The sequence below is a fragment of the Delphinus delphis genome, chromosome 12 (assembly GCF_949987515.2).
Source record: "Delphinus delphis chromosome 12, mDelDel1.2, whole genome shotgun sequence".
Taxonomy (NCBI): domain Eukaryota; kingdom Metazoa; phylum Chordata; class Mammalia; order Artiodactyla; family Delphinidae; genus Delphinus; species Delphinus delphis.
Window position 1 is genome coordinate 83,887,041 of NC_082694.2, and position 19,517 is coordinate 83,906,557.

General features: G+C 42.8%; 1 protein-coding gene across 1 annotated transcript in view; it reads left to right on the top strand.

Moving 5' to 3' along the window:
• Positions 1-19,517, top strand: part of MBOAT2 (membrane bound O-acyltransferase domain containing 2) — a 113,765-nt gene that overhangs the window by 39,163 nt on the left and 55,085 nt on the right. The window contains exons 2-3 of the mRNA XM_060027132.1: positions 677-822; positions 5,922-5,999. Of these exons, the coding sequence (XP_059883115.1) occupies positions 677-822; positions 5,922-5,999 (224 nt within the window). The remainder of the gene's footprint in view (positions 1-676; positions 823-5,921; positions 6,000-19,517) is intronic.

Consider the following 19,517-nt stretch of genomic DNA (forward strand, 5'->3'; position numbering starts at 1 on the left):
GTCGTTCCTGGTGAGTTATGAGGACATTTAAGAACTTGCCTTGGCGGGCTTGGGGGTGAATGCTATCCCTCATGGCTTTCTCTTATTCACGTACTTGCCTCCTGGACCAGTGCTTGAGGCCCCCAGAGCTGAGACGTTTGGTTCCTTTCAGTGGTGGTTTCAGACCAGCAGCGTCCCCTTGACCCCCTCGCCAGGGATGGTACGGAGCTCCAGATGGAAGAGGGTGCATTCTACAGACTCTCGGGGACCTTCACCAGATCCTCACCCACAGGAGTTTTGGAGAAACTCAGAGCTCTTCTTTTCCACCAGTTACAGGGTCGCCCAAGTCATTAAAATAAGTTTCTCTTTCTCCCAAACCATAGGGTACCCCGTGCTTTCCATTTCTGTGTCTGCATCCCTGTGTCTTCCAGGGCCCCCCCACCCCGCAGGCCTCTCCCCACGCTGGGCGCCAGCGTCCCTGCCGAGTGTAGCACCCAGGTGTGCGTCAGCCCTTCACTTTGAACTTGAGGCTGTCATCTCTGGGAAGATGCCCCGATTTTTGTTTTGTTTCTTTAGTAAACTGGGAGATCTTAATTTTCTGTAACCTTGGTGTTTTTGTCCTGAGAATTTAAATGTAACATCAAATGAAAAATTCAAGTCTGTGTTGCTAATATGAAATTTTAATTTTTCTTTACAGGTCAACTTTGTAGTGTGCCAAGTCTTTGCCTTGCTAGCAGCCATTTGGTTTCGAACTTACCTACATTCAAGCAAAACTAGCTCTTTTATAAGACATGTCGTTGCTACCCTTTTGGGCCTTTATCTTGCACTTTTTTGCTTTGGATGGTAAGTAATTATTTTGATCATATTTAATGAAGACTTTGGACGTCTTTGTGAATTGAGTGTGTAGACGGATACATCATGTAGAGTTTTGTTCTTATAGTTACTAAAAAGTTTTATATTTTTATTTTTAATACAAAAAAAAGAGTGGAGAGTGGGCTCTGTCCCTTCAGTTGGGGTTCAGAGGGCAATTTATTATTATTTATAACTTATGAAAAAGGACAGATGAAGAAAAAGGATATAAAGACATTTTATTCTGCCATGAGTAGCTCTTTCACCTGTTTTGCAGGTCTTTTATGCCAAGACAAATGAACCATTTAAAATAGCTTTTTTCTTTCTGTGCAAGTGGCTTTTAAGAGTCTGGTAAAGCCCATTGATAGAACTCTATTACCATTTTTTAGATTCTGCCATTAGCCAAAAGAGGTTTCTTGTTTGGTTGGTTTTGGCGGGGAAGAATTATTTAGCATGGAAAGCTGTTATTTATGGCCCTTCAGATGCTGTGTGTATGTGTGTTTCCTTCACTTAGCTCCCTTCTTAATCGTCAGGGCTGTGAAGCAGTACAGAAACGCTGTCACTTCCTGTTCGTCCCAGGTGACGGTGGTTGTATGTGACAGAGGGAATCAGGAGAAGCGCACGGTGTCTCCACGAAACAGCAGAGACACTCAGTGGGAGGACCCTCTGCTCTATGACTTCTCCCGAATTTTCCCTCTTAAGTGAGAGTTTATGCCGCTTGCTCATTTGCTATGCTTACACAGTCCCAGAGAAGGCTTTCTAGGTCTGCTGTTGAGCAGACCGTTGCTGGACATGGAAATTCCCTGAGAGGATGGAAATGCGGTCACTTGAGGTTTAGCAGCTTCTGTCGTGGGGTGCAGGCTGTTGGACTTTGACAGTGCCTCTGCATTTGTCCTAGGAGGTTTCTTTTGATTCTTGGGAGGGTTGAAATGTACTGGTATTTCTGAATCTAGTTTTTGCCTCTGGCAATTGCACATGTGTCCTAGAAACTCACGAAAAATCCGAGATAATTTATTCAGTCTCTGCCATGTTGCCCTCTGACAGGCCCTGCCAGTGGTGGGTGTGTGCGGAATCCTTGGGGTCTCAGTGGGATCTCTTACATCAGATCTAGGCATGGTTTCTCCACTTCTTTCATAACATCAAATTTATGTCATCCAAGTTTTCTTAGGTTTCTCAGGTGATTCTATTTAAACTTCTTGTGAATCCTGTCATGGGGGTAGTGTGTGTGTGTGTGTGTGTGTGTGTGAGTGTGTGTGTGTGTGTGTGTGTATGTGTGTGTGTGTGTGTGTGTGTGTATTTAGCTTTGTGTTATGGAGCTTTCGAATACAAAAGTACAGAAAATAATATACTGAGCCCTCCTATATCCATTGTCCAGCTTCAACGATTATTAAAATTCTACCGTTCTTCTTTTATTCTTTCCCCAACTTATTTTTCTGGAGTATTTTCAAGCAGATCCCAGTCTACACATTTCACCCGTACATACTTGGTGTTCAGTGTGTATTTCGGCAGCATATTTTGAGGAGGGGTCGGGGAAGGCTTGCCGTCCAGAGTGGCCAACTCCAGAACACCCTTCACGTTGCAGTCTGTGGACACAGAGTAGAAGACTGAGATGTGAGCTGTGTTTCCTGGGGCCGTGTGACTCGGAGCACTGCCAGAGGGGAGGTCTTTACCGACGGGGTGCTTTCTTGCTGTGAAGGCTTCTCACATGCTTTATCACAGTGTCCTGAGGAGCCCACCTTAATGTCAGGTGGTCCTAAGGATTTCAAATTATATGTGATAGCCAGGATTTTTTTTTTTTTTTGCGGTACACGGGCCTGTCACTGCTGTGGCCTCTCCCGTCGCAGAGCACAGGCTCCAGACACGCAGGCTCAGCAGCCATGGCCCACGGGCCCAGCTACTCCGTGGCATGTGGGATCCTCCCGGACCGGGACACGAACCCGTGTCCCCTGCATCGGCAGGCAGACTCTCAACCACTGCGCTACCAGGGAAGCCCCGGATTTTTTTTTTTTTTTTTTTTTAAATAGAGTTCTCTATTCTTTTCTTGGAGGAGAAAATTTTTATATTCCTTTCGTTTGGAAGAGAGTTTGCTTGTGCCTCTGTGCCGGGTAAAAGGTAACTCCGCTAATCGGAATGAGCAGGGAAGTAGCGTATCCTTCTGATTTGCACTTTAGCACTTTGTTTTTTAGGCTCAAAGGTAGTCCTGTTTCCTGTTGATTGTGACTTCTCTTTTGGAAGACGTGCTAGTGAGTTGTCTAGATATAATTGGCTATTTTACCTACTTGTATTTGGCCTCAGCTTTTTTTTTTTGAACCATCATTTATAAGTTTCTATGAACTGAGAATTACTTTATACTTTTATTTTCTTATTTAGCTATATGACAGCAGTGTAGAGTAACAGACTGGAGCTTAGACTCTGAATCCAGACAGACCTGGGTTCCACTCTGTGTGCCTCGGCGGCAGCCGTGTAACTAAACATGTTATTCAGCCTCTTTAGCATCACTTTTCTCATCTGTGAAATGGAACCAGTGATGGTTGTGATGACTAAAAGATGTAATACTTCAGAAGGGGGCTCAGCACAGTAGCCAGCTCCTCGTGAGCAGGGAGGGTTACTCAGGGTCAAGACCGTTATTGTGACTGTGGTCTGTTGGTACCATTGTCCAGTCGGTGGTCCAGATTAGAAATGTTTATGTTTATCCAATCTCTTCCTCAGTTTATCATACAGTAGTAAAGTATGTCTTTCTCTCTAGACTGGAAGGTCTCTGAGGACAGAGACTGTATCCCCTGACTCTTTATTCCCAGTGACCAGTACTGTGCCTTTCGGAAAATGGACATTCGTAAAGATCAGTGGAACAATCGAAGAGGTGTTTCTCAACCTTTTTAAAACTCTGTTTTTGCTAAAAATAAATTTTTTACCTGCCTTTTGTGTGATTTGAAATTCAACATATGTAAAATGTGATATCTAAAAACAAACTGAAGTTTGGGGATAAAGGATTGTTTTGTTTGAAAGATGGTGATACACAGTCCATGGGGTTCCACTCCAGCTCACCCTGTGAAGAATCAGCCAGTGGATCAGTTGCCCAGGAGGAAACAACTTGAGTCTCAGTGTCACTTAGGGTACTAACTGGGTATATGTTAGGGCTTTGTTTCCTCAACTCTAAAATGATGAGGGCTAGATTATAATAAACTTCTAAGATACCTTCTTGCTTGCATTTTTACCTCCCTAATAATATTTGAAAGCGTACTGTGTGCCACGTAACCCAGCCAGCACTTTTCATGTGTTATCTTTTAATCCTGAAAAGTGCTAGGTAGCTCCTGTGCACTTATTATGCTCATTTTTCTAATAAGGGCAAGTAGAGTAGCTGTGGATGGGAAATTACGAGGAAAGTCACCAGTGCTACGGCTGAGTGTACAGGCAACCTGATGCTCGTTGTGGAGGCCAGTGAAATAGGGGGCAGTGCGGGTCCACTCTGTACAGATAGACTTATATTATCCCAGGAACAAAGGCTTGTACAACTGGCAGAGTGTCCTATTGCACTCCAGAAGATCGCCAAGCTTGTCATCTGAATGGCGATGCCCGGGGAGTGGGCGTCTCAAAGTGATAGAGGGAACCACTTCGCTATTTGAAACATAGAACTTTTAGCTTCTAAGTTGTCATATATCCCTCATGTTCCAAGGAAGTTTATTCAGTAGGAAAGGAAAGATACTTCCCCAAGAGTCTTCAGAATCTTTTTTCATTTAAGACATTTATCGTTGATGAGTTCTATTCTAATTAATAAAGCCCTTGCGGGTGTCCAGCAGGCCACTTCAGCATTTTCACATGAATTCCGTTAGTGCTGGCAATAAATAGGAGCTGGTAATTAATTTGAAAAGTGTGCGTTTTCATCATGTTTTCTTAGCTTCTTTCTGTTTCAGTTTATACACAAATATGTTTTTCTGCTGCCTCCTGGTCCTTTGGTTATATAGTAGCATTCCAGGCCAACATTGTTCCCGTGTGTGTGTGTGTGTGTGTGTGTGTTAGGCAGAGGAAGAGACAAGTAGACAGACTGACAGACGTTCTTTGTACAATGAGTAAAATAAGTTTTTTCTATGGGCCTGCCTTGGAGCCTACTTCTTATTTGTAATATTTCTATGGAAAATGAAAAAAAATTAAGTAGCTTTTCCACATTGGAGGTGCCTGTTATTCTATGATGATTAGGTTAGAAAGTAATTTTAATCATAGCTTAAGATACTTATTGATACTTTTAATTGTATACAATGATTTGAAAAATTTTTCATACATTATTCATGCCATCAAAGGGGAAAGAAAATGGAAATTTTGTGTTTGTGTGTGTGTGCGCACATGTATGCATAATCTCAGGGATAATTTGGGTGGATTTTAAAACCAGAGAACTGAGTCATGTTTTGCCTGAATTTTGTGACATGAATGGATAAGTTAGTTCTCTCATTTAATGGTAGATTTCTACGTTAGAACGTTAGAAGAAACTGTGTCATCTCAGTGAGAACGTTTTGTAGATAGATTACTGCACATTAAGGACTGACTGCATTTGTGTAAGGGAGCTTATTTGACTTGAACCATCATGTTTTCAGAATAAATAAATTAGGGTGTACCTGCTTTTAAGTGAACTCTAATGTTTAGTATTTTTTGCTATTTTGTAAGTAATACTTGAAAAGATAACTGCAGATACAGAGCTGTATTGGCGGAGTTAGTTTGGGTAAGCCAAAAGCTGATGTTCTGTCGAGACTATTCTGAAATCCAGGTTTCTTACTCCTTTTCATCCCTGTTCCTGAGTTACAGAAAAAGCTGTAAACCTTGAGCCTCAGGACCCCATAGAGCTTTCAGGTAGCTGGTAAACGTGGAATGCTAGGACCCCAAGTGTGGCTTTATGGGGTTTTGTCTTATTTTTCCAGCTCTTGTGGGGCTTGTGGGATGGGACTCCCTCTCTGGGGTATCCACAGAATTTTAGGCTTTGGAGGTTTGCTGCCTCTTTTTTATCTGGCAGTGTCGTGTGTTATATATAAGCACTTTTTAGTCTAAATTATTTCAGTTTGATGTTTGTGCGTGGGCTCTTCTAACAGTGTGCTTACTTTTCACAGGTATGCCTTACATTTTCTTGTACAAAGTGGAATTTCCTACTGTATCATGATCATAATAGGAGTGGAGAACATGCACAAGTAAGTGTTCGCTTTATTCACATATAATACGTATTCCAACATAATGGAATTGGGTCAAGTAGAATTTTATTACATTAAAATTATTATTTTTAATAATAATTGTTAAAAATTATTGTAAATTGTGATCACTTTTTCAAGAACTGTCATAAATACAAAAATAAAACCCTTGGTGTGCAGCACTCTTCTGCTTACTTAGAGCAGGGTCTCTCAATCTCAGCGCTATTGACAGTTTAGGCTGGATCATTCTTGGGTGCGTGGGACTGGCCTGTGCACTGTAGGATGTTGAGCGGCTTCCCTGGCCCCCGCCCACTAGATGCCAGTAGTACCTCCTCCCCAAGTTGTGACAACCATGGATGCTTCTAGATATTTTCACAGGTCCCTCGGGGGCATAGCCACCTCCAGGTAAGGACTACTGGCTTAGTCTAGGAGTGGCAGCAGTGGAGCGTTGGAGTGAGTCTGACACATTGGAGGGAGATTTAGAAGGCACATTCGGAAGGATTCAGTGATTGATGGGAAAAAGGATATCAGGAGGACTCCAGGTTCCTGGTGTGAACGGTCAGGTAGATGGAAGCACTGTTTTCTGAGTGTAGAGAACCCTGGAGGTGGGGAGCATGTCTAGGGGATAAGCGTTTCAAACAGGTATATAGTCACCTAAAACGGTGCTTCATATGTAGTAAACACTCTGGGTATTTGCTGAATAAGTGCCTGTTGACTTTAGGGTGTCCGTGAGGCAGTTCATCGATGCTGGGGAGGTGGTGTGGAGGTCTGGGCCAGAGATGTTCACTGGAAAGTAGACGTGTGCAGCGCTTACTTGGTTGGACACCAGGGGCCGGGTCCCCGCAGATCTTGCTGGCCAATCCCGCTGGGGGTGTTCCGTGATATCGGTGGTGCACTGTCTCTGAATTCTGACGTACATGTGGCTCCAAGAGTTCTGTACAAGGAATGATGGACTTGTAACTAATCGATTAGCTTTTTTCCAAATCTCATGCTATTTTGCATCTTCCGTGTTTGACTCATGGGTCACCCACTCTGTTTTGACCCAGTGTCTTCCCTCAGTTTCCACTGGTGCCACCTGTGTTGATTTCCCCCTCCCTTCTGTACTGCAGTACTCCAGGTTCTTGGTGTTTTGATTTTAATTTTTATAAGAGGAGTAAAATATTTTGATGGTGTATCAAAAAAATATTTTGATGGTATATCAAAAAAAAGCAATTTTTATACCATCATGACCCTATTTATAAAATCTCATACAGATGACAGGTTCAAAGCGATACTGTCTTTAATATCTGAACAAAGGAGCTGTATGTTTTGAATCTGGAAAAAGAAGGAAAATCTGATTAGATTACTGAAAACAGGTAACTTGTGTATCCCTGCGTAAACAAAAGTCTTTTAAATCGAAAGGCTAGTAGATTCATATTTGGTCAAAGGAAATTGTTTCTTTTTCTGAAAGGCAACGGCAGTCTGTGAAGTTAACTTTTAAGGCTTCAGACCCTGTCCAGTATGGCGCCCTTAGCCACATGTGGCCTGTAGATTGAAATTAATTGACATCTAAAGCTCAGTTGTCCAGCCACACTGGCCACATGGCATGTGCTCGATAGCCACAGGTGGCTGGTGGCTACTGTACTGGGCAGTGCAGACAGAGAAGATTTCTGTGGTCATAGAAAATTCTGTTGGAAGGTGCAGCCTTAGAGACACACAGTTGGATACAGTTGATTTTGTTGCTCTTTTACAGTAAGTGATCAGGAGGAAAGTGCTACTTGCATATATGTTGCCCGTGTTTAGAATCTGACACCATCCACGGAGCAGGCTATTATAAATGGGTTTGCCATGTTAGTTGCTAGTGTTGGCAATAAGGAGTAGGTGAGTAATTCAGTTAGAAAGTGTGTATTTTAATCTCTTTTAGCTCCCTTCAATTTCAGTTTATACCTATGTGTTTTTCTGTTTGACTTTACTTTTTCCTTTTTGTTTTTTTTCTTGTTATCCGTACATGCTTTTTCCCCCCTTTTCACTTAGGCCTTTACATTAATTTAAAATGTTTAATGGGTCCAGACTTCAGAATTTCATTCAAATATACTGGATGGGGCTTGTAGCATTACTCTGTTGTCTGAAGTTATTCTTTACGTATAATACAGTTCTGTTTATTTCTTTCAGTCTAGTTTTACATGGTATGTGTAATATGTTTCTTTGAACAACAAGGGTTTAAATCTTTTTAAGTGAAGGATTTGGACTCCCTGAGTATTTAACAGTTTAAAAATTCTTGGATCTCTTTGTTTTATATACTTTGTAAGCTGTTCATAGTGTAGTTTTTGCACTCTCTGTAACAAATCCATTTGTAAATTAAAATATTTTAATATAAACTTTATTTTTGTAGCTCCCTTTATTTCACACTTATATGTATGCTGTTTTATTCTGATCCATAATTAGATAACTTACCATTAAAATTTAATTTATTCTAGAATTCAGTGCTTTTTAATTTACCCGTAAAATTTATTCTAGAATTCAAAGCTTATTTTCATATAAGCTTTGAAGTTTTTGAGGAAAAAAAATTGAAAACCTTAAGTGTTAGAGGCAAGAAGAAAAAGAGTATTTAGGGGTAGAAGGTCCTATATCTTAGGATATTGATTCTCCTTAATTAGTCTGGGGAGGATTTAACTTTCACAGATTTGACCAGCGTTTCTGAGAGCAAGGGTTGGCAAACTGTCTGTAAAGGACCAGATAGCAAGTATTTTAGACTCTGCAGGACACACAGCCTCTGTCACGGCTCTTCTCAGTTCTGTCGTTGTGCGCAAAGCCAGTATGTGAACAACGAACTTGACCTGTGCTTCCATCAGACTTCCTTTACCAAAAAAGCGGGTGGACCATATACTAAGCACACTCCTGCCACAGGGATTTGAAAAAAGAGAGGCAGGCGGACACACACTCTTCTGCTAGTTTCAAAACTATGAAATAGGGGCTTCCCTGGTGGCGCAGTGGTTGGGAGTCCGCCTGCCGATGCAGGGGACACAGGTTCGTGCCCCGGTCCGGGAAGATCCCACATGCCGCGGAGCGGCTGGGCCCGTGAGCCATGGCCGCTGAGCCTGCGCGTCCGGAGCCTGTGCTCCGCAGCGGGGGAGGCCACGACAGTGAGAGGCCCGCGTACCGCAAAAAAAAAAAAAACAAAAAAAAACAACTATGAAATAAGGTTTGCCAAGTGGTAATTTTAAACTTGCTATAGCACAAAAAATGGAATAATGGACTTTATTAATGATTCACTTTGCATTATTGTTCTGAAGCAGATGGTTTCTAAAAAGCTGGTTGAAATGTTCGCCTTCTTGGCATAGCTCTTGCTTGAAAGGGAAGTGAAATAATGCAGGACTCAGGACTTGATGTTTAACACTTAGCACGATAATGAAAAATATCTTATTCAAAAAATTATAAAGGGAATAGTAAAATCACAGTATATAAGAGCGATACACAAACATTCTTTTTATTTCTACATATTGAAATAGTCCAAAAGTGAAATTTGTTAAAAGTTCATTCACAGGAGCATTGAAAAGGATAATATGCTTAGGAATAAATTTATTGAAAGAAATGCAAGACCACTAAACTGAAAATAAAAATCTTTGCTGACAGAAATGAAAGAAGACCTAAAGCATGGAGAGAGACACCACATTCATGGATGGGCAGACTCAGTATTGTTAAGACGGCAGTTCTCTCACAGTTGATCCATAGAGTCAATGCAGTGCCTGTCAAAATTCCAGCAGGCTTTTGGTTGCAAAACTGCCTGTATAAATTCACTAAAATTCATTGAATTGTACACTTAAATTAGGTGAGTTGATGGCACGTAAATTTTACTTCAATAAAGCTATTAAAAAGATTAAAAAAATTGCAAAGGGAGGTGCAAGAAGGCGGATCAGTCTTAAAGTAGCGTGCTTTCTGAGAGTTGGTTCAAGAGTTTTGTATATTTTCTCACTTAGGCAAATTTATAGATGTTCAGATGCATCCACGTTTTCTTGAGTTTAGTTATAAGAATGAAGGGTTAAAAGGAACGTTGAAAACCTGCAGTGCCCTCGAAGGAAGGAAATCTAGGTGTTGAAGGGGGACGTGAAGCTGTCTTCAGATGCTTAAAGGGAGTATATGTGCTGTTCGTAGGAATCCTGAGATGGAATTGGTACCGCTAGGTGAAGTATGAAGATGCACATTTTTGACCCAAGGAAGGATGGCCTCAGTTACAGTGAGATGCTTAGGGGAGTAATGTCTTTTGCCTTCATGCGCCACAAATTCAGTGACGGCAGTCATGTCTTACCGGTTTGGTTTTCTGAATGTAGTACACCACCTTGGAGGTTGTATGCTCCCACTAGGTGTCTGCTGAATGAATGAGTGAATGATAACCTGACTTCTGCATGACAGCAAGCCCTTCCAAGTAGCCTCCTAGAACTCTTGCTTCTGGGTCACGGTCTCTGCCTCCTTCAAAATCCCTGTGCACCATCTCAGGGCTGCCCCGTGAGAATTTTGTGAACAAGCATTGTAGCAGCCCTGATTCTCAGAACCGAGCATCTCCTGAGCTTTGCTTGGATCTCTGTTCCCAGGGAGAGTGGAGTGTAGGGGAGAGACAGAAGGGATGGGAATGGGGGAATGGGTGGAGGGAGAGCCTTTCTCACTTGGTTAGAAGAGGAAGGAGGATAGCGATGCGTTTCAGGTGCTCCCAGCTGGGGCTGGGAGGCATTTTCCCTGGAGAAGGTAGCGCAGTGTGGCTGCGTCCCGTGGTGTTCTGATGGGCTTAATAGGCTTCTGTGGATGGGCGTGAGAACCTAAGTGCCCTTCGTGTTAGTTTTGCGTTTTTTGTTTTTTAACTTTTCTATGGGGAAGCTTGTTTCGAGTTCCGAAAAACAGTCCCAGATTTTGGAACATGGCACAAGGCAACTGCCCTTGTTTAAATATAAACAGCAGAAATGTGGGATAGTTAACATGGGAAGCACAGGAGAGCCTGATAACCTTGAGAAGTTAAGTAGAAGTATTTTCTTTATAACCTGGCAAGTAATTTTCACCAAAACAAATGACCTAAAGAAAACATGAAAAAGAGGTAGATACACAGAGGAAAACTGCATCTGTGAACGGGTTGCCAAGCTTTGTATGGGATGATATTGTACAAGCTGTAAGAAGGTGATTTTAACCCCACCGTCCCATGGCTCAGCTACCCACCAGTTTGAACAAACACCTTGTGTGCCACAGTGTTTCCAGAAACTCAGAGACAGTGGAGATGTGGTCCTTACCCTCTGATAGGCACCGCTGAGTTGGAGATGTTAAGACAGTCAGTCATGCAACAAGTATTTGTTACGTGATGCTGGGACCCAGTGATGGATAAAAAGACACGCTCCGTCTCTGCAAGACACTTGCTGTCAAACTACCGATCACACTGTGCTTACTGTTACAAAAGATGATGCCCTCAGGGCTGAGGAAGCATAAAGGAGTGACCAGCTTGGAAGGTAGTAAAAAGAAGAAAGTGTATCTACACCAGCCATTTACTATGTGCTCAGCAGAATGAAACAGTTGGAAACAGAATACAGACGTTTGATGTTAAATAGACTTATGCTAAAATATATTTTTAAATATTGGGAACTATTAAAAACCACGTTCCTCAGAATCCTCTTGTATTGGCATAAGATTGAACAGCAGGCCTAGGGCATGAGAGAAGATCAGCTTCCAACTCTGAATTCCCCCCAGGTGGCCTTAGTGGTTCACTGGATGAGTAATAGGGGCAGATATGTATGGGTTTGAATTTAGGTTCTGCTACATTTCATTAGCTCTGGGACCTTAGCCAAGTCACCTTACCTTTCTGAGTCTAAATTGCATTAAACCGGTGACTCAGCTGAGGAGCATGTGGGTGCCCAGGTGAGCCCAGGTAAGCTTTTGTCTGCATACAGGGTTCGGTTGCCAAGAAGAGGGTTCACATTCTGGGGGAAATGCTTTCAGAGGCCGTTCCTGGTCACCGAGTGTTTCGCTGGGTTTTGCTGCCTCTGGCGATGTCACGTCAGAGGTTGCTGTCAGGATTCACGCAGTCGCTGTAATTCATTTTTTCTCCTCCCAGACTGTGAACTCCTCGGCAGGGATGCTTTCCTCATTTTATGCTGCCATTGCTGAGCGTGTGGATGACAGAAGCTCAGGAAGAGAGGTTCTCTGTTCTGTTCTGTTCCGTTGAATGAACGTTTGTAGGCTTTTTTTGCACCTCCTTTTGGTTGGGTGTTTCCGAGCAGATTATATTCATCCGTGCGGCAGGCCTCGAATGGCAAGCTTGATGGGTTGAGTGGCAGTCGGTGGTGGTTCCTGCTCCCTACCTGATTTTCTGCCCCTGACGCTGGCTGTAGAGCAGCGGGCCTGGGCATGGGGGTGAAGTTAGGGAAGGACCAGGCAGTTTTAGCTGCTGTGCTTTTGTCTCAGTCGTCCGTGACCCTGAAGAGCAGGTAGTCCAGGGATCCGTTTTCACCTGTCATCTGCCAGTACCACCGAGACTCCTGCAATATGGATATCTGGAAAGAAATAGCGTGAAGAGCTGCTTGAAGTCTACTAGGAAGGAATGAAGATCTCGGAAATGCCGTCTGGCGGGCAGAAGCCTCAAGTCACTTGAAGATTTGTCCTCATGAAGTTAATGAGCAGTAGTTAGTGGCATGGCAGGAACTCTGTGGGGAGAATATTAACTTCACCAAGGACAACCCCATAATCCCATGAGAGGGAATAAAATGTGGCAAGAAGGAAACTGGACTCTTAGACTTTTTCTTTTCCACTCTCGGTGGACCATACTCAAAAGCCTTTCGGGCTTCCCTGGTGGCGCAGTGGTTGAGAGTCCGCCTGCCGATGCAGGGGACGCGGGTTCGTGCCCCGGTCCGGGAAGATCCCACATGCCGCGGAGCGGCTGGGTCCGTGAGCCATGGCCGCTGAGCCTGTGCGTCCGGAGCCTGTGCTCCGCAACGGGAGAGGCCACAGCAGTGAGAGGCCCGCGTACCGCAAAAAAAAAAAAAAGCCTTTCAGTGGCTTGGAATGAAGGTACAGGCCCTTTGGGTATTGCTGTGCTATCCTGAGCTAAGAGCTGGATTTCAACTGGAAAACCGTAAGTAATTCTAAAATTGATTTTTTACATTATCTTATCCTTACAACAGTTGCTGTTTCAGTAATTATTCGTATCCATCACTGTGCAGAGCACATGGATTGACAGCTAATCCTAGCAGCAGCCCTGGAGGTGGGTGCAGTAGATCTGTTTCCCCAGAAGCAGGTTAGTAGGAGGTAAATCTGGGATTAGAGCTGGGTGTGTCTGATTGCACCCAGTACCCAAGCTTTTTGCTTCTGCACTTTATTACTTCTAAGCATTAAGCTTTTTTTTTTTTTAAGCCTTATGATTAGGAGAATGCATCATTAAATAGAAGTACCCTGAATTGATTGAGGAGAGGTAATGGGAGCCAACAGGGTCCTGAACAAAGGCAGGGATTTGTATGTGTTGGTTACGCTTCCTTAGAGCAAAGATGCAGATACTTGTATCCAAAAGGATGCAGTGGCCTTTTGGCATATTGTGCTCGGGAGCTGAGGTTTTTCAATATTCTCAATTCCCATGGGAAGGAAAACCCATTACTTGGTGAGAGGTAGTAGGATGTCCAGACCGTGTTGGATCCTGAAGAATCTTTAGGACATACCATCATTCCATCAAATCCTGCACTCGGGAAGGGGTCTGATTCAGATTCCTTTACACCATTAAGGCACTATAGTATGTCTTTGGGAGGTATTTGAATTCTAAGTTGTGTTTCCAGTTGTAAACTGGATCTCTGTTAAGGATGCAGTCATTCTTGAGCCAGGAAGGGAAGCTTTTTTTCTCTTTGGTTTAAGGGTTTCTATATGAAGTAGGAGGATTACGGTAATGTGGGGTTGCTGACAACACGAGCACCCATCCCTTGGTAAATAACGCTGTTACTTTGGGTGTTGCTGTTATATCTGAATATGTTAGCGTAGGAAGAGGTTTGCACAGGTGGGTCATGTAATGGGGCCCTGCCAGGTCAGGTTTGTCTAAAATGCCAGTTTGATAGCTCATTCTCCAAATTAATCAATTAAAAAACAAAAGGGAGTTTTGAAGATATTATCCAATTAGATGACATATCTTTCTTGTTTTGAAAATAACAATTCATATATTAATAAACATAACCAGATAGTTGTAATAATTAAAAATAAGAATATGGAGCGAGAGAGAGTCATGGACATATATATACTAACAAACGTAAGGTAGATAGCTAGTGGGAAGCAGCTGCATGGCACAGGGATATCGGCTCGGTGCTTTGTGACCGCCTGGAGGGGTGGGATAGGGAGGGTGGGAGGGAGGGAGACGCAAGAGGGAAGAGATATGGGAACATATATGTATGTATAATTGATTCACTTTGTTATAAAGCAGAAACTAACACACCATTGTAAAGCAATTATACCCCAATAAAGATGTTAAAAAAAAAAAAAGAATATGTACTTCTCATTGGCAAAGTACAAGGACTCACCTTTTCATCTTGGGTACCTCTGGAAACTAATCTTTTACAACAAGATCCTAATCCTTGGGCTTCCCTGGTGGTGCAGTGGTTGGGAGTCTGCCTGCTGATGCAGGGGACACGGGTTCGTGCCCCAGTCCGGGAGGATCCCACGTGCCGCGGAGCGGCTGGGCCCGTGAGCCATGGCCGCTGAGCCTGCGCTTCCGGAGCCTGTGCTCCGCAACGGGAGAGGCCACAGCAGTGAGAGGCCCGCGTACCGCAAAAAAAAAAAAAAAATGAAAAGATCCTAATCCTTGATAGGATGTTGAAGGAAAAATTAAAACCCATGTAACCGTCTGTTAAAATGATGAACATAATCATTCATCTATGTGTCATAACACCATGCTATTTACCTAAAATATGTGGTCCGTGTTGAAGTTTTGTGAGAGAAAAAGCTTGCATGAATGGTCTCTCTCTTTTTTTTTTTTTTTTTTACTTTTAGGTAAGAAATGAGGAAATTGTTTTGGAAAATTCGGGCTTGCTGAATGCTGAGTCTGCTTGTGGTGTATTGTTATGGTACATTTATAGACTTGACATGGGCAGGTTTTGTCTTCACTGTGTTAGAAACAGTGTGATTTAATAGGGTGCTTGGACTTGGACTTTGGAGCTTGAATGGTGGAGTGACTTCCATGTTCAGTCACTTTGTTGAGTGCTCTGTATAAATATTCCATTTAACTGTGCCTACAGTCCCGTGTAGGGGTGTCATTATCCACTGTACAGAGAAGGAAACTGTAGTTCCAATATGTGAGGTCACTAGAACCAGTAACAAAACCGGTAACGGTCAGCCCTGGAAGTCTGTGAAGTTAATTTCTGTTGTTAGATTATTGATTTACTGAGATTCTTTTAAAGTTTTTTTGTTTCTTTGTTTTTTTTTTTTAAGTTGGAGAAACAAAAAGAGATTCTCGCCTGCTTACCAGATAGCATAAACAGCCTGGTTTATTTTCTGAAAAATAGCAAGAATGGAGACATTGTATTGGGACTGGCTTTTCCTTGGTCTTCACTAGAATGTGGTGTTGGGATCTTTTTAAAAGGCTTTACCCTTTAGAGAAATATTTGGATACTAGTGATTTTATTCTCTAAATAATCTTCCTCTGTTGAAAATTGTTCAGATTTTTACAAGCTCCATGCTTGAGGTTGATATTATTTCAAATACATAATAAATACAGACTTTTAAAAAATTTTTATGAGAGTTGATTTATGATGTTGTAAATACTACTATAAAATAGTGCTTTAGTGACTTCCCTGGTGGCTCAGTGGTTAAGACTTTGTGCTCCCAGTGTAGGGGGCCTGGGTTCAATTCCTGGTCAGGGAACTAGATCCCACATGCATGCTGCAACTAAGAGTTCACCTGCCACAACTAAGGAGCTGGCGAGCCACACGTAAGGAGCCCACGTGTTGCAACTGAGGAGCACGCCTGCCTCAACTAAGACCCAAGAGCAACAAATAAATAAATAAATATTTTTTAAAAATAGTACTTTAAAATACTATTTTAATGTCAGTTGACTAAAAAGAGAATTTTAAAATTCTTTCTGATAAATTAATTTGTGTAGGGGAAAGATAACTGACCTTGTCCCACCTGCTGCCGCTGGCTTATTAAACAGAGTCCGTATTTAGAGTAGTTATGGAGAGAGAGACAAAGAGTAACAGGGGAAATATCTGATGACCTGAAAAATGGCCGGGCATTTTGGTGAAAGGATGTTACAGCAAGTGAGCCTGGGCATCTGTTTCTCACAGTGAAAACTGAGCTGTGGCTTAAACTTAGCGAGGCCCAGAAAAGAGATGGGATTGCTCATCTTTTCCTGGCCTGGAAATTAACCTTGGGGTAGTACAGAGTATGTGCCTTACCAAGACTTGCCTTGGGAAGAAGATAACATTTCAGGAAGGGCTTGGCACTATTTGCCTTTCAAAGTTTTAAAAAATCTTGTCTAGAACTCATTTTGTTGGAGCATAGTTTCATTTCAAAACATGAGTGAATTTAGAGCTATTATTTAGAATAGTATGCAAAGCATTTTTCCTTAGACACGACAGCTTTAAAATGTATAGAGAGTGGACTTAAAGACTTGAAAGTAAAATCCAACGAAGAAAATGATAAAAGTTAAGAAATGAATAAGATGAAACCCCTAAAGGACAATGGACAACTTTAATTGCAAATAAGTTACTCTTATTTTTTTATTTTTTGCGATACGTGGGCCTCTCACTGTTGTGGCCTCTCCCATTGTGGAGCACAGGCTCCGGACGCGCAGGCTCAGCGGCCATGGCTCATGGGCCCAGCCGCTCTGCGGCATGTGGGATCTTCCCGGACCGGGGCACGAACCTGTGTCCCCTGCATCGGCAGGCGGACTCTCAACCACTGCGCCACCAGGGAAGCCCGCAGATGAGTTACTCTTAATAGCTAAACTGCCAGTAATAGCTGACGTTTATTAAACACAAATCCTATGTCAGATACATGTTAAATGCTGAGGTGCATTCCCATGCAATCCTTACAGCTGCCTGTACTGTAATGATTGTATCTCAGCTTTATAGTCGGTCATACAGAGTGAAGTAAGTGAGAAAGACAAAAACAAATACCGTATGCTAACACATATATATGGACTCTAAAAAAAAAAAAAAAGTGGTTCTGAAGAACCTAGGGGCAGGACAGGAATAAAGGCGCAGACATAGAGAATGGACTTGAGGACACGGGGAGGGGGAAGGGTAAGCTGGGACGAAGTGAGAGAGTGACATGGACATATATACACTACCAAATGTAAAATAGATAGCTAGTGGGATGCAGCTGCATAGCACAGGGAGATCAGCTCGGTGCTCTGTGACCACCTAGAGGGTTGAGATAGGGAGGGTGGGAGGGAGATGCAAGAGGGAGGGGATATGGGAACATATGTATATGTATAGCTGATTCACTTTTTTGTAAAGCAGAAACTAACACACCATTGTAAAGCAATAATACTCCAATAAAGATGTTAAAAAAAAAAAAGCCCCATGCAGCCACTAAAATTGGCTCTTCCCCAACATTATCAACGTGTGCATTTTCTGTGGGAAATATTCAGTGTCCCATCCATTTTATTTTGGGGGTGTTTTCCCTCACTGCTAATTGGTGTGTATGCAAGTGGTATAAATTATTCTTAGTGTGAATGCTGAATTGGGAAGCTAATGTTCTTAATTCTAATTCTTGTGTTAGTTTCTTAATTTATCTAGGCTTCATTTGACGACTCCTGTTAAATCTAAGAGCCATAAGTTAATCAGTGATTTTTAACCATTTTTCTCGCCCCCAGTACACCCAACAGAGCATACTTTTATCAGGAATAGTATTTTCTATAGCAGTAATTCTCACCTCTTTGGGATAAAGAATGGGATAGTGATTCTGATTTATGACCCACTCCATCCATCCCTCCCCCAGACAAACAGAAACAAAAGGTGCTAGCCAACTTTGGTATCTGATTTAAGGTTTGTGCCTGCTAACATGTCAGATGGAAGTTCTCTTGCCTTCCCACGACTTCTTTCCCAATCTTGGGGCTTATCTGGCCGCTCTGGTGTTTGTTCCTCCAAAGTGCTGTCATCTACCCTTCTCTAGGTTAGCAGTTTGCAAAGTATGGTCCAGAGACCCCAGGAGTCCATGCAATCCTTTTAGGAGGCTGTCAAGTCAAAACGGTTTTCATAATAATATTTAGATATGATTTGCTTTTTTCACTTTCTTTCCCCCCTGCATGTACAGTGGGGCTTTCCCGAGGCTACATGATGTGTGATACTGCAGCGGAAACATTTGCGAATTCAGCTGTCTTCTTATTAAGTCAGATGTTAAAAAGATTTGCAAAAGCATAAATATAGTGCTGCCCTTCTCAGTAATTTCTTTTTTTTTGGTTTTGGGAAACATACTTATTTCTCATAAAAACATTGTTTCATGAAAACCTAGCATTGTAGGTTTATTGTTGTTATTCTTGAATTAACAAATATTTTTAAAATTCTCAGTTTTGTTCTCATATGGTGAATATCAGTGGCCGTTATTTAAGTGGGTTATGCTTCTTTGGTTTTGTCAGTAATTTTGAAGAGTGTAGAGGACCCTGGGGCCAAAAAGCTTGAGGACAGCTGGTCTAGAATTCTCTCATGCCTCTTGTAACCTGGCCCTGTCATCGGAACCATCTGGGCTCTTACAGTTCCTTGTGTTCGTGCCCTTGCCGTCTACTTCTTTGCCTGCTGCCGCTCTGCCTCTGAAATCTGCCAGCTGAGACCACAGATTCTGTACCCAAGCTTCCTCACTCCCTTCCTCCACGATTGGACGAGCTCCTGGAGGTGCAGTGAAACGACAGAGACGGGTTGAGAGCGTACACACCGTGCTAGAGGGGATGCTGGTTCCAGGTGTTCTACTGACCTCACCTTCCTGCTGTACGTCGTCTCTGCCACCCTTGCTCCCATGTCACTCTGTACACCAGGCAGATGTCCAGTCTGGGGTGGACACAGATCCCTATCGTATTTGGGCAGCAGAGTGTTGGAGAGAGACCCATGTGATGGTTCTGGGCTGCTACAGATTCATGATTTATTCCTTCACTTAAGCCTTCAGTTCTCTTGAAAATTAGTTGAATTGACACTTTTCAGTTCCCTTTCCCATTCTTTTCAAAGGTTAGTGTAAATCTTAGCCACCTTTATATCTACTCACCTTATCCACTCACGCTTAGCAGATAACATAAATTTATAAGTAAAAGTTGAAGATAAAGATACTTTGTGGGAGATGATCCTTAAAGATGCAAGGTAAGGCGTTTAGAAGTAACAGAAACGGGAGACAAAGGAGGAGGGGAAATGTCCCTGGCAGGAGGAGACGGGAGTCAGTGGCCCGCAGGTGTTCCTTCCCTGCAGGATGGTGCTGCCGGCTCTCTGGTCCTGCCCGTCTCCACTGCGGCCCGAGTGATGAACACCCAGAGAGCATCTTGGGCCCCAGCTCTCTCCTGCCTTGCTTGCACCCTCTTCGGGCAGCTGAGCAGCGAAGCCAGGCCATTGGGAT